At 41.5% G+C, this 15884-nt stretch overlaps 1 protein-coding gene across 3 annotated transcripts; it reads left to right on the top strand.

The window, feature by feature from the left end:
* The first annotated feature begins 6824 nt into the window (after positions 1 to 6824).
* LOC111954940 (tapasin) lies at positions 6825 to 14372 on the top strand. 3 transcript variants are annotated; one of them, XM_023974884.3, is made up of 9 exons: positions 6825 to 7108; positions 7781 to 7963; positions 9838 to 10086; positions 10365 to 10724; positions 10985 to 11308; positions 11581 to 11679; positions 11828 to 11856; positions 13430 to 13466; positions 13689 to 14372. In XM_023974884.3, the coding sequence occupies exons 1-8, from the start codon at positions 7051 to 7053 to the stop codon at positions 13439 to 13441; spliced, it is 1314 nt and encodes a 437-aa protein (XP_023830652.1). In that variant the 5' UTR covers positions 6825 to 7050; the 3' UTR covers positions 13442 to 13466; positions 13689 to 14372. The 3 variants fall into 3 exon arrangements, with proteins under 3 accessions (XP_023830652.1, XP_023830651.1, XP_023830650.1); XM_023974883.2 differs by having other exon boundaries at positions 13802 to 14372; XM_023974882.3 differs by having other exon boundaries at positions 13430 to 14372.
* The last annotated feature ends 1512 nt before the right edge of the window (positions 14373 to 15884 follow it).

Here is a 15884-nt window from a genome sequence, read left to right on the forward strand (position 1 = left end):
GTTGTAAATGACAATTGTAGCTGAAAATGGCAGATTTTTTATGGAATATCTACGTAGGCGTACAGAGGCCCATTATCAGCAACCATCACTCCTGTGTTCCAATGGCACGTTGTGTTAGCTAATCAAGTCTATTCTTGTTCTGAGAAATGAAGTCTATTCTATTCAAGAAATTGCCAAAAAACTGAAAATGTTGTACAACGTTGTGTACTACTCCCTTCACAGAACAGTGCAAACTGGCTCTAACCAGAATAGACAGAGGAGTAGGAGGCCCCGGTGCACAATTGAGCAAGAGGACAAGTACATTAGAGTGTCTAGTTTGAGAAACAGACGCCTCACAATTCCTCAACTGGCAGCTTCATTAAATAGTACCCGCAAAACACCAGTCTCAACGTCAACAGTGCAGAGTTGACTTCGGGATGCTGGCCTTCTAGGCAGAGTTGCAAAGAAAAAGCCATATCTCAGACTGGCCAATAAAATAAAATAAATTAAGATGTGCAAAAGAACACAGACACTGGACAGAGGAAGATTGAAAAAAAGTGTTATGGACAGACGAATCTAAGTGAGGTGTTCGGATCACAAAGAAGAACATTCGTGAGACACAGATAAAATGAAAAGATGCTGGAGGAGTGCTTGATGCCATCTGTCAAGCATGGTGGAGGCAATGTGATGGTCTGGGGTGCTTTGGTGGTGGTAAAGTGGGGGATTTGTATATTGTAAAAGTAATCTTGAAGAAGGAAGCCTATCACTCCATTTTGCAACTCCAAGCCATACCCTGTGGACGGCGCTTAATTGGAGCCAATTTCATCCTACAACAGGACAATGACCCAAAGCACAGCTCCAAACTATGCAAGAACTATTTAGGGAAGAAGCTGTCAGCTGGTATTCTGTCTATAACAGAGCGGCCAGCACAGTCACCGGATCTGGAAATGCCTGGCCTGACACCTGGACATGCCTGGCCCAATCCCACCTGGACCCCTCTAACTGCTATCTGCCTCCACTGATTCTGCCCCCCTCCCTCCCCAGATAGAGTTCTTTGATACCATCATCTACCAAGACGTCTTCATGAAAACCCATCTGACCATAGGGTCTTGAAGTGTTAATACTTTCTGGATATTGTCAGAGCCTGCTGGCCATTAATACTGGTATTACTGTTTCCTTATTGAAATGGTGAATAAAGGAAGACAATGCTTTCATTTTCAATTAAGACACAATGAAGACAAGGTTAGAGATCTAATGTATGATTGTATACAGTCTGTATCTCTGTATTACAGCAAGTTAAATAAAGATTAGTGCAAACTGGAAGTGTGACTTCTTTCTCTAAAGATTTCCTCAGGCTGAGGYATTTTGWCAGTTATCAGTTAYTCCATACCAAGGCTGGATAAATCTGAATGGCAGCAACACCATACATAACTGCAATGCAACTAATTMATCTCATTAGTACTGTTCAGTTTATTGAATAGTCCATCAATGAAAAGAGGGATTTCTTGGCTGRATGAATGTTTTATTAAACATTCAAAAGGGACACACACCTACACAATAAAATAAGTTTATCAAATAAAGTAATGGACAGGAAAAGTAATTTACTACATCAATTATAGTCATAGCCTTTCCTCTTTGTTTGCTTAACTGGGGGAATGGGATGTTGAAATTATTTACAATAGGCAGGGTGGGGCTCAACCGGCGGAATGCGTCCTAAAGGGCACCCTAAAAGTAGTGTAATGCACTACTTTTGACCAGAGCCCTATKGGCCCTGGTCAAAATTWGTGCASTGTGTATAGGGAATAGGGTGGCATTTGGAACACATTCCTTCTATTGATGAAACCACCTGAAATGAATGGCTGCATACCAACTGTCCATCCCTTTCCTCATGGATATCCAAGCATTGGATAGGTGGAAGCATTGGCTTGAGCTACTTTACACCATTGTTAAATCCCTGAGACTAGAAGAAATGTGCAAGTCCAGACTTTGGGAGAAGGACAATGGATATGCAGCCAATGTTAATGGTCACACAACTTTGAGTCATTAGTAAAAAAATGGTGTTCTATAAAAGGGCAAATAATTGACACAAGTTGAAAATGGATTCAGAGCTGTTTAGGTTAATTATGGACTTTAAAATCCACGGCAGATACCTGGACAATGCAACTAAATGAGAACGGTTTGCCATTACACAGAGGGAAAAAAACGTTGAGAGGAAGGGTAAGATTATTTGCGTCCCTATTACMCATGCTCAATAGGTTCCCCTCTTTAAGTTTCAGTGATGTCTTCAGAATAGCAAACCACATGAAGGTAGGCAATCACTGTTGGCCTGAATAAAGCCTGAAACACAGRGATGAAAGTGATTGACTGATAGCKTGGTTTGATTAAATATTACAAGAGAACATCATGTTTGACARTATTCTGAATCCTGTATTCCTACTGCAGACATCACACAACATGAGTGACAACGTGACTCTTTATTTACATTAATCAGATCAAACTTCTACCATCACTAACTACACTGTACAATACTATTGCTTGTAAACCAGTACTTTGACTATTACTTCCAAATCACTAARTACAACACAGCTGTCACGCCCTGACCGTAGAGATCCTTTWTATGTCTCTATTTTGGTTGGTCAGGGCGTGAGTTTGGGTGGGCATTCTATGTCTGGTGTTCTATGTTGTCCTTGTTTTGTATTTCTATGTGTTTGGCCTGGTATGGTTCTCAATCAGACGCAGCTGTCTATCGTTGTCTCTGATTGAGAATCATACTTAGGTAGCCTGTTCCCACCTGTGTTTGTGGGTGGTTGTTTTCTGTTTGTGTGTMTACCTTACAGGACTGTTTCGTTCGCTCTCTTTGTTGTATTTTGTTCGTTCAGTGTTCAGTTTATTTATATCATTAAAATGAACACTTACCACGCTGCACCTTGGTCTTCTCCTTCTCCTCTATACGACGAACGTTACAACAGCTGATAATTAAGAATATGAAAGTGGTCTGTCTACATTTTTGTCCTCTCACCTTTTTTTGCTCTACTTCTTCCAAATAATTAACCCCAACAACAGCAACGATGGCCAAAGGAGAGCTACCACCACTCCAATGATGGGGCGGAACCAGTGGTGGAAAAAGTACCCAATTGTCATACTTCATATTCATAAAAAAGTTGCTACTCACCGGTTAATGTAATAACTACCGGTTAATATAACAACGTTTACATTTAGCAGAAAAAAGTATTACTTTAATTGTTCAACATTTTATTACGCTAACCGGCAGTTATTACATTAACCGGTGTTATTACATTAACCCTTGTTACAAGGCCTATTCCCAGCACCAGAAGGATAGAATCCTTMATTTCGACGTTGGCCTGTCAACTCCCGATGTTTTCTCTCTGACAATCTTCCCTCTTTAGGCGTCAGGCACAAAATCTCTTAAAAAATAAAATATTTGCACCACGATATTAGCTTGAATATCGTTTTTGAGCTGATGAGAATTTAGCTAGCTCAAGCATCAGTAGCATAAAATCCAGGTGGAACCAACCAGCAGAGAGATTTTTTATTAAAATGTTTATGACAAAAATGAAAGTAAGTTGTATGAATGTCAGTCAACCATTAGGCCATGAACAGTGCTCTCCTTGGGTCTGGAGCAGGGGGTCTAGATATTTTCACTAACTTTGAGGGCTTAGTTGCAACTCTTGATAGTTTATGTCTCCAGATAGTGCATGCAGGTTCAAATGTTGTGAGAAACTAAAGGCCTATAAATGACCAATATCAATAATGTTAATTATTATTGTCACGTTCCTGACCTGTTTTCCCTTGTTTTGTATTTATTTAGTATGGTCAGTGCGTGAGTTGGGTGGGTTGTCTATGTGTGATTTTCTATGTTGGGATTGTGTGTTCGGCCTGGTATGATTCTCAGTCAGAGGCAGCTGTCAATCGTTGTCCCTGATTGAGAATCATACTTAGGCAGCCTGGGTTTCACGTGTGTTTTGTGGGTGTTTGTCTACCGTGTTAGTGTTTTCACCACACGGTACTGTTTCGGTTTTCTGCACTTCGTTTATTGTTTTGTATTTCAGTGTTCAGTTTCGGTTTTAATAAATCATCATGAGCACGAACCACTCTGCATATTGGTCCGATCCTTCTCGCCTCTCCTCGTCCGATGAGGAGGACGAAATAGACAATCGTTACAATTATTTATGTCAAAATCTATGTCATTACCTCACATGCCCCTTGAAAGTCTACATTAGAGTATGCTGATTCATTTTCATGGTCATCAGCACCAGCGTTTGAGGCTGTTGTTCATCTCTGTTCTATTCCTCCTTCTGTTACACTGAGATCATGTATCTAAACAGAGCAGCGTCCCAACCAGCATCACCCCAACACAGATATGAATTTGTAGGTTTCAGTATCAATACGTCATGAAAACACAGCACATGTTGCAGGGACAAATGAGGACAGACAGACAGACAGAAGATTGAGACACACAGACAAGCAAACTATCTGAAAACTGTACTTGATCTGAAACAGAAGAAAATGGCTGATGACAGTCATAATGCAATTATACCAAGTCTATGATAGACACATGGCGTTAATACAGAAACATACAGTAAGAGGCCACCACCTCACTGAGAGGTCCCCACACCCTTTAGAATGACCTTGTATTATGGTCAGACTTGTGAATGAGAAGCCATATCTTCATTTTTGYTGGGTACRTGTAATTGCAGTTTCCTCATCACTGAAATTCACCACCAAGTGTTGAAAGGTCATTGTTTGGCATATACCAGATTTATTGGGATAACGGAAAATAACGGAAAAGGTCTTGGTGACAATTGACAATACATTTTTCATCTAAGACAAGCCAGTTTAGATAACCTGCAAGCATATTGTGGTAGAACTAAATACAGGGAGGTCTTTATTTATTTATACTTAACCAGGCAAGTCATAAGAACAAATTCTTATTTACAATGACGGCCTACCCTGGCCAAACCCAGACAACACTGGGCCAATTGTGTGCGGCCCTATGGGACTGCCAATCACAGCCAGATATGATTCAGCCTGGATATGAACCAGGGACTGTAGTATCACCTCGTGTACTGAGATGCAGAGCCTTAGACCACTGCATCACTCAGGAACCCACTAGGTCTTGTAGGCCTAGTTCTTACAATGGCCTTGACTCAAATCAGGAGGAGGATTACTTTGACATGAAAGAGGAGAAAAAAAGTATTATTTCTATAGTATTCTCAGAGGGCTTGTGGTTTGGGAGGATGACACAATTGAGCTATCACCGGCTAAGGTCTATGGAGCTTTATTTGGCATACTGTATATGACCCATAGAAGTAGGTACATCGTGTTGGATCTACCTCCATTTGATATAAAATTGTTTTATATCATCACACTGAAAAACACAGCAACAAAATAATACAGCATAGAAATGCAATGGAAAGTACAATGCACACACACACACACACACACACACACACACACACACACAAACACACACATACAGAGGAAGGTGGAGTCAAACACCGTTGAGGTAAATCCTACACCCTTTCCTGTAAGAGCGTCAGGAAGCAGCCATCTTGTGTCTATCTATCCTCCATCCTGAGATGTCCGACACACTGCCACATCATCTAGTTCTAGGAGCCTGTACAGTACATGGTTTTTCATACCCAAACTGCCGTGTGGGATGTTGGACTATTACATTGACACATTATTTGTTTGTTAGCCTACATTATTTTCAGTATTTTTGTGTCACAACGACTTCAGGTGACTGAAAGAACTAGAACAGAGCCAGTGGATACTAGCTGAAACTCTTTGACCATAACTAYAGTAACAGGCCTACACAAGTAATCTATGGTCATATTTTCTCATTTTTTTTCTYCCCAATTAAAATGTGTTCTGGAATTTTTTGCCACTCCCACAGTGTGTTCTGGTATGTGTGTGAAGGGGATAACCAATCAGGTTCAGTTAGTATATAGCACTTGGGTTGACTTTTGGTTGTCTTTGTAGCTCCGTGGAAAAGTTTCCTCAAGGTACAGATCTAGGATCAGCTTCTCCTCCCCCCTAATCTTAACCATTGTGGGGAAGATTATAAACTGCCCTAAAATCAGCGTTTTTAAGGCAACTTCACCATACTCCGTCACGTAGAAGTTGCCTGTCATCACAAATCTGTGTGTGCATGCGTGCCTGACATGAAATAGCTCTCTTGAGCTATGTACTGTTCCGTTTGTTGTCCTCAGATTACGTAAATCCTTGTTTCTAAGAAATCGTGTGATCTTGACCATTCTGGTGAGCGGTGTAGTGTTGGAGCGCCATCTTGTGTTGATTGTGCATTCTGCAATGTGTGCACAAGCTCTCTGAGTTTGGAACTCAATTTATTTTTCACGTTTTTGCATTTGTCCCTCATAAAATCAGTGTATTGACTTAGTTTTACCACGGAGTTTSTTTATTTCTTCACAACTTCTTCCAGGTCCTAATAGGCCTRCTTATAATAATATGGTTATTATGTGCTAAAAGAGACAACCTCAGGCATTTCAACGGTGGCGCGCACAGCAAAAGGCAGCCAGGGAGACATGCATTGAACCAAATACCCTATGCTAATATTGAAATAGAACTGCGACTTTATTCTAAACATTTTGACTTTATTCACGAAATTAAATGTCGAGTTTATGCTTGAAATATTGCCACTTTATTCACGAAATGTAATTTCGACTTTATTCTCGAAGTTGAAATATTGCCACTTTATTCTAGAAATATTTTCATTTTTTAAAGTACTATAGTGCAAAAAAAAAGAATCCAAGTACCACCTGTCACTGTTAATTTTTAAAATCTTCACTTGGCCCTAATACTCTTCCGTAGTTTCTAAACCGTACATACTGGACTATTTTTTTTACTGAATACCATGGTGCTTTGTCTATGCCTCGTCTGGCTCTGCGCATGTCAGTGTCTGTCTGCAAAATGAAAGTGAAAATAGAGTTTGCTGTGGGGAGTTACAGTGGAACTCTGAAGACATATTTCTCCATATTTTTTCTCATCCATCAGACTACAGAATAGTCGAGGACACTGTCGAAAACTAACATGACCAATATATCAACAATATTGCAATCCTTYCTTGCCTTTAGTTACKTCATGCACGGTAAATTGGTCAGYTTTTCTTACGGCACATTTGATTTGGTGGTGGATGTGTTACTGGTGGCACGGTTACTGTATCTTCTGTATACYCAATTAACCTTAGGTTGTAGCTAATTACAATAAGTGAAAAMAACTTTMTTGAGTTAAAGGGGCAATCAGCAGCTGCTACATCCATTTTTGGACTTATAAATTAATGATATGTACCCATTGATTCTTGAAGAATATCATTTATAAATGGATCATGAGCTTAGTTCAAATGTCGTATCCCATCAGAACACAAAATATAATCTAGAGTGGTCGCATTTCTCCAGCCCCATTCCCCTGAAACAGTGGTGGGGAGGTCGCTTTGTTATTGGTTTAACTGCTGATTTAAGAATAGATACTTTGCATAAYATATACCTTGTAGAAAATGCACACGGGCAAAACAGCCCTACATAAAGCTGGCATATTCATTTACATGCAGTTGTATAGAGATTTATAGTTATTTTCACAGTCTTAATGCTAAGCATGTATCATTAGTCAATAACCTGTTTCTATTCTGATTGCCTTTTCATACCCATCCTTATTCTACACTAGTCTACATCACTTCACCCATAGAGATACAGTTTTGTTCTATTTAATTCTGTTTTTTCACATACCCACATTCACACAACTCCCTCATCCTTCTCTCTTCCAGTCTATGGAGCAAGTTGTCCAGTTCTGGAGTGCTGGTTTGTCCAGGAGAAACCAGGTGGGGGCTTCCATGCTGCTATGAGCCAGGAGAAGTCACTACTTTACATCAATACAGACCCAGACAGTGAAGAAACCAGGTCAAAGCAGGGGCCATCTACAGACCATGATAGAGTCTACTACGTCACTGGTCAGTATTTATYGTTATATACAGTTGAAGTCGGAAGTTTACATACACTTAGGTTGGAGTCATTAAAACTTGTTTTTCAACCACTCCACAAATGTCTTGTTAACAAACTATAGTTTTGGCAAGTCGGTTAGGACATCTACTTTGTCCATGACACAAGTAATTGTTCCAATAATTGTTTACAGACAGATTATTTCACTTATAATTCACTGTATCACAATTCCAGTGGGTCAGAAGTTTACATACACTAAGTTGGCTGTGCCTTTAAACAGCTTGGAAAATTCCAGAAAATGATGTCATGGCTTTAGAAGCTTCTGATAGGCTAATTGACATCATTTGAGTCAATTGGAGGTGTACCGGTAGATGTATTTCAAGGCCTACCTTCAAACTCAGTGCCTCTTTGCTTGACATCATGGAAAAATCAAAAGAAATCAGCCAAGACCTCAGAAAAAAAATTGTAGACCTCCACAAGTCTGGTTCATCCTTGGGAGCAATTTCCAAACGCCTGAAGGTACCACGTTCATCTGTACAAACAATAGTACGCAAGTATAAACACCATGGGACCACGCAGCCGCCATACCGCTCAGGAAGGAGACGTGTTCTGTCTCCTAGAGATGAACGTACTTTGGTGCAAAAAGTGCAAATCAATCCCAGAACAACAGCAAAGGACCTTGTGAAGATGCTGGAGGAAACAGGTACAAAAGTATCTATATCCACAGTAAAAYGAGTCCTATATCGACATAACCTGAAAGGCTGCTCAGCAAGGAAGAAGCCACTGCTCTAAAACCGCCATAAAAAAGCCAGACTACGGTTTGCAACTGCATATGGGGACAAAGATCGTACTTTTTGAAGAAATGTCCACTGGTCTGATGAAACAAAAATAGAACTGTTTGGCCATAATGACCATCATTATGTTTGGAGGAAAAAGGGGGAGGCTTGCAAGCCGAAGAACACCATCCCAACCGTGAAGCACGGGGGTGGCAGCATCATGTTGTGGTGATGCTTTGCTGCAGGAGGGACTGGTGCACTTCACAAAATAGATGGCATCATTAGGAATGAAAATTATGTGGATATATTGAAGCAACATCTCAAGACATCAGTCAGGGAAGTTAAAGCTTGGTCGCAAATGGGTCTTCCAAATGGACAATGACCGACCCCAAGCATACTTCCAAAGTTGTGGCAAAATGGCTTAAGGACAACAAAGTCAAGGTATTGGAGTGTCCATCACAAAGCCCTGACCTCAATCCTATGGAAAATTTGTGGGCAGAACTTAAAAAGTGTGTGCAAGCAAGGAAACCTACAAACCTGACTCAGTTACACCAGCGCTGTCAGGAGGAATGGGCCAAAATTCACCCAACTTAAAGTGGGAAGCTTGTGGAAAGCTAACCGAAAAGTTTGACCCAAGTTAAACAATTTAAAGGCAAATACTAAGTGAGTGTATGTAAACTTCTGACCCACTCGTAATGTAATGAAAGAAATAAAAGCTGAAATAAATCCTTCTCTACTATTATTTTGACATTTCACATTCTTAAAATAAAGTGGTGATCCTAACTGCCATAAGACAGGCAATTTTTACTAGGATTAAATGACAGGGATTGTGAAACAGAGTTTAAATGTATTTGGTTAAGGTGTATGTAAACTTCCGACTTCAACTGTATTAAATAGGACAATCTCTTTAGAAATTATGCCTGATTTGAGTGACAAACCAGTGGCTGTTACAGGTGCAGTCAGTCAGTTTGGTGTGACACCAAGCCTGTAATTTAAATTATACAAGGCTACAAGAGYGTTGCCATTTTAGGCAGAGCTTTTCAGAAACATTTAATGTTATTTAATTGAAAGAATAAGTTCAATAGACAAATCTCCTCCTCTCTCCTCAGACCCAGCAGCTACTCTCTGCAGTTCTTCTCTGCACCCACCAGAAGGCTCAGTCCAGAAGCCACAGTGTGAGATCAACCCCTTCATGCCCCAGCCATCCACCGTCCAATGGACAGCCTCACTCACGGACTCTGCCCACAGTCCGATCTACCTGCAAGCCGACTGGTACACTGCTGCCTTGCAGGGCTTTGACGGACAGCTGCGCCTCTCCAATGTCATGCGTGCTCCCACRGCAACCAAGGAACCCAAGGGTATGATTGAAAAGGAAGGACATTCTTCTTGAGCAAGGGTTRTAAACGTCAGACAGATTGTCATATATAACCATTACAAGTGATAAAGATGGACTTCTAATCAAAATGACTTACAGTTACCAACACCACAGTGATAATGACTTATTATTAACCATAATTTAAATGAATTTGTCATACACCATGAGGAAGTATAGCAACCTGTGATGTTTATTACCACGTAATATCACAGGTAATGTAGTATTAAAGTGTAACGTCTCTCTCCTACCCCTCTCTCTCAGTGGTGCTCAGTATTTCCAGTAGAACCTTCATGATCCGTTCCAGACTCGGGGAACCGGTTGTTCTAGACTGTGGGTTCTGGGTGGATGCTTCTTCTCCTCTCTCTGTCTCTGGCTTCGCCGTGGAGTGGCGCTACCAGTTCAGGGGCGATGGCCGTCTGGTCCTGGCCTACGAYGGCAAGAGTGACCGATTTGCAGAGACCCAGGAAGAGGGAGCGRGGCTAGACTTCACGGCTCTGCACGAGACAGGAAATGCATCACTGATCCTGCAGGAAGCTSAAGTGCGCCACTCAGGAACCTACATCTGCACGGTGTACTTGCCCTATCTCYTGGCTCAGGTGGCAGTGGAGCTGGAGATTGTAGGTGAGGAGAGATGAATACGCTTGTTTAGTCGGCCAATACTAAACCATTGCAATGTTTGTTTCAGAACTGTTTGGTCGAATCTCAACCCCTTTGTCTTTACATATTTATTCACTGAAATAACTACTGCAACTCCTTATACAGTACAGTCTTATAATGGTATGTCATGGTCAACTAAATGTCCTTAGATTACATGCCATACGTGTGTATTATCCTATCTTTCCTCATTCTCTCCCTCCTCTTTCTCCCTCTATCTCTCCCAGAGCCTCCTTCCCTCTCCATCTTCCCCTCCCCGCTCCCTCTCTMCGTGCCCGGCCAGGTGGTGACGGTGCAGTGCGAGGCGTCAGGATTCTACCCCCTCTCCCTGGAGTTCCGCTGGGTGTTAACAGGGCCRGACGGTAGGGTCAGGCCCCTGGGYCAGGGCAGCGTGACGGGCCACAGACAGGGCCCAGACAGCACCTACAGCCAGACCAGCCGTGTGGAGTTGGACTCAGCCAAGCTGGACCTGGACCGCGGCGGGGAGGTCACCTGTGTGGCTGTCCACCGTGGAGGCACMCGGCGGGCCAGCGYCACCCTCAATATCACTGGTGAGAGAATTTAATAGAGCTGCATTAAGTTTATGGATGTTACCCCTATCCACTGATTCAGAGCCAGATATTTCTATCCCCGTAAAGGCAAAGGTTAGGATTGGGGTAAGGTCATCTGATCCTAGATCTGTGGTTATGGTCAGTGTCTCTAGGCATACTAGTATATTTACTGATATGCAATTATATTGATCTGAAAAGTCAAATATATTTGACTTGATACAACACTCATGCGTATGTCTTAAATTGACTCCCTCTCGCTTCACCTCAATCAGGTGTCAGTGCTCCCTCCATTGAGGACTATATGGCGATGGTTGCTGTGGCCCTGGGGATCTATGGTTTGATCAAGGTTGTCTCCTGGACTTTTGGCTCTGGTAACTACAATCAGTTTGAACTAAGATACACAAAAACTACACTAATGTAACGTAAGATGTTGAAGCCGTAAAGCGACTGTGTCCATCCAAAGAATGAATTTGGATCTGATTTGTCAATCTAATGCTTGTCCTTTTCTTGTCTTTATAGGGTTCGATGATGCTAACGCACAAGAGAAGGTAATTACGCTTTAATAAATGTTGTCAGACATATTTTGTAGTTACATGTAACTACTATGTACAGTGCCTTTGGAAAGTATTCAGACCCCTTGACTTTTTMCACATTTGTTTCCTTTACAGCTATAAAATGGATTCAATTGTTTTTTTCCCCTCATCAATCTACACACAATACCCCATAATGACAAAGCAAACATTTTTGCAAATGTATAAAATAAAAAAGAGACATATTATTTTTTACATACTGTAAGTATTCAGACTCTTTACTCAGTACTTTGTTGATGGACCTTTGGCAGTGATTACAGCCTTGAGTCTTCTTGGATAGGACGTTACAAGCTTGGCACACCTGTATTTGGGGAGTTCCTCCCATTCTTCTCTGCAGATCCTTTCAAGCTCTGTCAGGTTGGATGGGGAGCGTCACAGCACAGCTATTTTCAGGTCTATCCAGAGATGTTCGATTGGGTTCAAGTCCGGGCTCTGGCTGGGCCACTCAAGGACATTCAGAGACTTGCCCCGAAGCAACTCCTGTGTTGTCTTGGCTGTGTGCTTAGGGTTGTTGTCCTGTTGGAAGGTGAACCTTCGCCCCAGTCTGAGGTCCTCAGCGCCCTGGAGCAGGTTTTCATCAAGGATCTCTCTAAACTTTGCTCCATTCATCTTTCCCTCGATCCTGACAAGTATCCCAGTCCCTGCCACTGAAAAACATCCCCACAGCATGATGCTGCCACCACCATGCTTCACTGAAAGGATGGTGCCAGGTTTCCTTCAGACACGTTGCTTGGCATTCAGGCCAAAGAGTTCAATCTTGGTTTCATCAGACCAGAGAATCTTGTTTCTCATGGTCTGAGAGTCCTTTAGGTGCCTTTTGGCAAACTCCAAATGGACTGTCATGTGCCTTTTACTGAGGAGTGGCTTCCGTCTGGCCACTCTACCATAAAGGCCTGATTGGTGGAGTGCTGCAGAGATGGTTGTCCTTCTGGARGGTTCTCCTATCTCCACAGAGGAACTCTGGAGCTCTGTCAGAGTTACCATCGGGTTCTTGGTCACTTCCCTGACGAAGGCCCTTCTCCCCCAATTGCTCAGTTTGGCCAGGCAAGCAGAGGACAGCTCTAGGAAGAGTCTTGGTGGTTCCAAACTTCTTCCATTTAAGAATGATGGAGACCACTTATGTAAATAAGGTATTTCTGTTTAATATTTTTAATACATTTGTTACAATTTATAAAAACATGTTTTCGCTTTGTCATTATGGGGTATTGTGTGTAGATTGATGAGGACATTTTTTTATTTAATACATTTTAGAATAAGTCTGTAACRTAACAAAATGTGGAAAAAGGGAAGGGGTCTGAATACTTTCCGAATGCACTGTATCTATGTATATTTCCCAACTAACACTGTCTTGCCCAAAAATGTTTTTATCTCAAGCTGTATCCCTCTAGTTAAAAGTCCAGCCCCTGGATTACTATATAATATGATGACATTATCTTTTGTGTATTAGTGAATTTTGAATTCGATCTTTGGATTCCTCCCATTGTCTGTTAGTTTACACACATTGGGCTCATCCTTATCCTCTCAATTACAGAAAGTGAAGTAAATGTGGAAACACCTGGGATTTCCAGGTGAGTATGTAATGGAACAAAGATGGAATTTCAGGAATAAATGTGTACAGTTTGTGGAAGGTTGTGGAAGGTGGTACATGTAAATAAGATATTTAGTTTCTGACAGCAGTTGCCAATTAATTTATCTTACAAGAATATGTTAAAAAATATTTTCATTGTAAAACATATCTTAATAGATGACTGATTTAAATATTGACAAATTAAAATACTGTTTTACAACAGTGTGAGAATTAATCTCTCGAAGAAGGGAAAAGGGGGATACCTAGTCAGTTGTACAACTGAATGCATTCAACTGAAATGTGTCTTCTGCATTTAACCCAACCCCTCTGAATCAGAGAGGTGCGGAGGGCTGCCTTAATCGAAATCCACATCTTCGGCGCCTGGGGAACAGTGGGTTAACTGCCTTGCTCAGGGGCAGAACAAAAKATTTTTACCTTGTCAGATCGGGGATTCGATCCAGCAACCTTTCGGTTACTGGCACAATGCTCTAACCACTAGGAGACTAAGAGACTTTTGCATATGAGCGTGTGTACATGTGGATGCAGATAATTTTATGTTGTGTTATTAGTGGTTCTAATTGGTTAATGGACCCTGTATTTAAAGATTGAACCCTATCATTATTTGCTTTCTATGCATTCTGAAGGTAATCTTTTCAATTGGAATATAGATTTTTTTCATCATGGAAGTGTGTTTATATATTGTTTTCATTTTGTTTGTTTTGGGTAATATTTCATTATTTCTTGCCTTGTATAGACAGTATAGGCTACTGTGAATCGTTTTTTCTTATTGATGTTCCTACCATCACATCAGAGTTGTTAGATTAATGTGTTGTCAGGAATGAGMAACAACTTTGAGTAAATGAAGACTATTTGTGATGGGATGTAATAAAGCCTTTGTTCATCTTCAGGACAGTTTTGCTGTGTTATTGGTCATGTGATAAGTAGATAAGAAGAAGTACTTATCATATGCAAATCCTAGGATCTTTTGACTAGGGGTGCTTCTGCTTCTACACAACTTGACTCGAGGATGTGAATACTTGTCGTGGAAAATTGCAAGATTATGTTATAATGCTTGTATTGCATTATAATGGTTGTTTTATTTGACAGAATAGAGTATTGTGTGTGTGTTTCATTGAGGATRGGCCTCTATGAGATAGCACTGACGGAGGAGATTTACAATGTCTTTGGGTAATAAAGCCTAAAGAGCATTCCAGAGAACATGAGCTAATGGTTCTGTGCTATACCGTACCAGGGTGAGACGGGTTCCAGTTTGGAGTAGGAGGGCCAGACACTGGTCTTTACAATGAGAACTGTTGACACAGCAGTAACTGTCTGCTATGTTTTATAGATATCTTTCATTGTAACGATCGTCGTAGTGATGAGAAGAGGAAGACCAATGCGCAGCGTGGTAAGTGTCCATATTCGGTTTATTAACTGAACACTAAGAAATACCAAAATAACAACGTGAAATACAAAACGAAAACGAAACAGTCCCGTATGGTGAATAACACAGACACAGGAAACAACCACCCACAAAACACAAAGAAAAACAGGCTACCTAAATATGGCTCCCAATCAGAGAACGACTGACACCTGCCCCTGATTGGGAACCATACTAGGCCAAACACAGAAATAGACAACCTAGACATACAACATAGAATGGCCACCCACATCACACCCTGACCAAACAAAACATAGAAACATACAAAGCAATCTGTGGTCAGGGCGTGACAGTATCCCCCCCCCCCCCCCAAAGGTGTGGCAAAACCTGAACCTATAGGGGAGGGTCTGGGTGGGCATCTGTCCCGGGTGGCGGCTCTGGCGCGGGATGTGGACCCACTCCAACATAGTCTTAGCCCGCTTAAGTGGCATTTTTGGAGCGGCGACCCTCCAAATATGCCACCACATACTTACTTGATGTTTTTCTTTGGTTTAACCCAGCTGACTAAACTCAACTCGACAATGGCATTGAGCAGCGATGAGGGTGGACATCAAGTTACTTGTCAGTCGATACTTGTACAAACGTTCATTCTTTAATGCATACCTTGTACATTTGTTGGTCCTGTGTAACTGCGTTAATTTTRCTGCTGTAATTCCTAGTTTTTGATAAACGCAGYCCCTTCCAACACAAAAAAAATCTGCCGCGCAATGATGGGCTGCTCTGAGTTTAAGTATGCCTTTAAGTAGCCCCAAAACGGTTCAGACACTAGAGACAGAAGTTGGCACATCAGTATTACCAATTTCAGACTTGTGGGGGTCGTAGAGCTAAACGGAGAACACCGTAGAGCAAAACAGGGAACACATCGTATTCGTGCGAGTCTCATCTTTCCAYAGAGTGGTCATAKTTTGTAGGCCGACCCGTTTGGACWTTTCAGATGTTTTCGTGAGAAGACCTATTTTCGGGATGTCTCATGGTCTG

The sequence above is a fragment of the Salvelinus sp. IW2-2015 genome, linkage group LG30 (genome assembly GCF_002910315.2).
Source record: "Salvelinus sp. IW2-2015 linkage group LG30, ASM291031v2, whole genome shotgun sequence".
NCBI lineage: Eukaryota > Metazoa > Chordata > Actinopteri > Salmoniformes > Salmonidae > Salvelinus > Salvelinus sp. IW2-2015.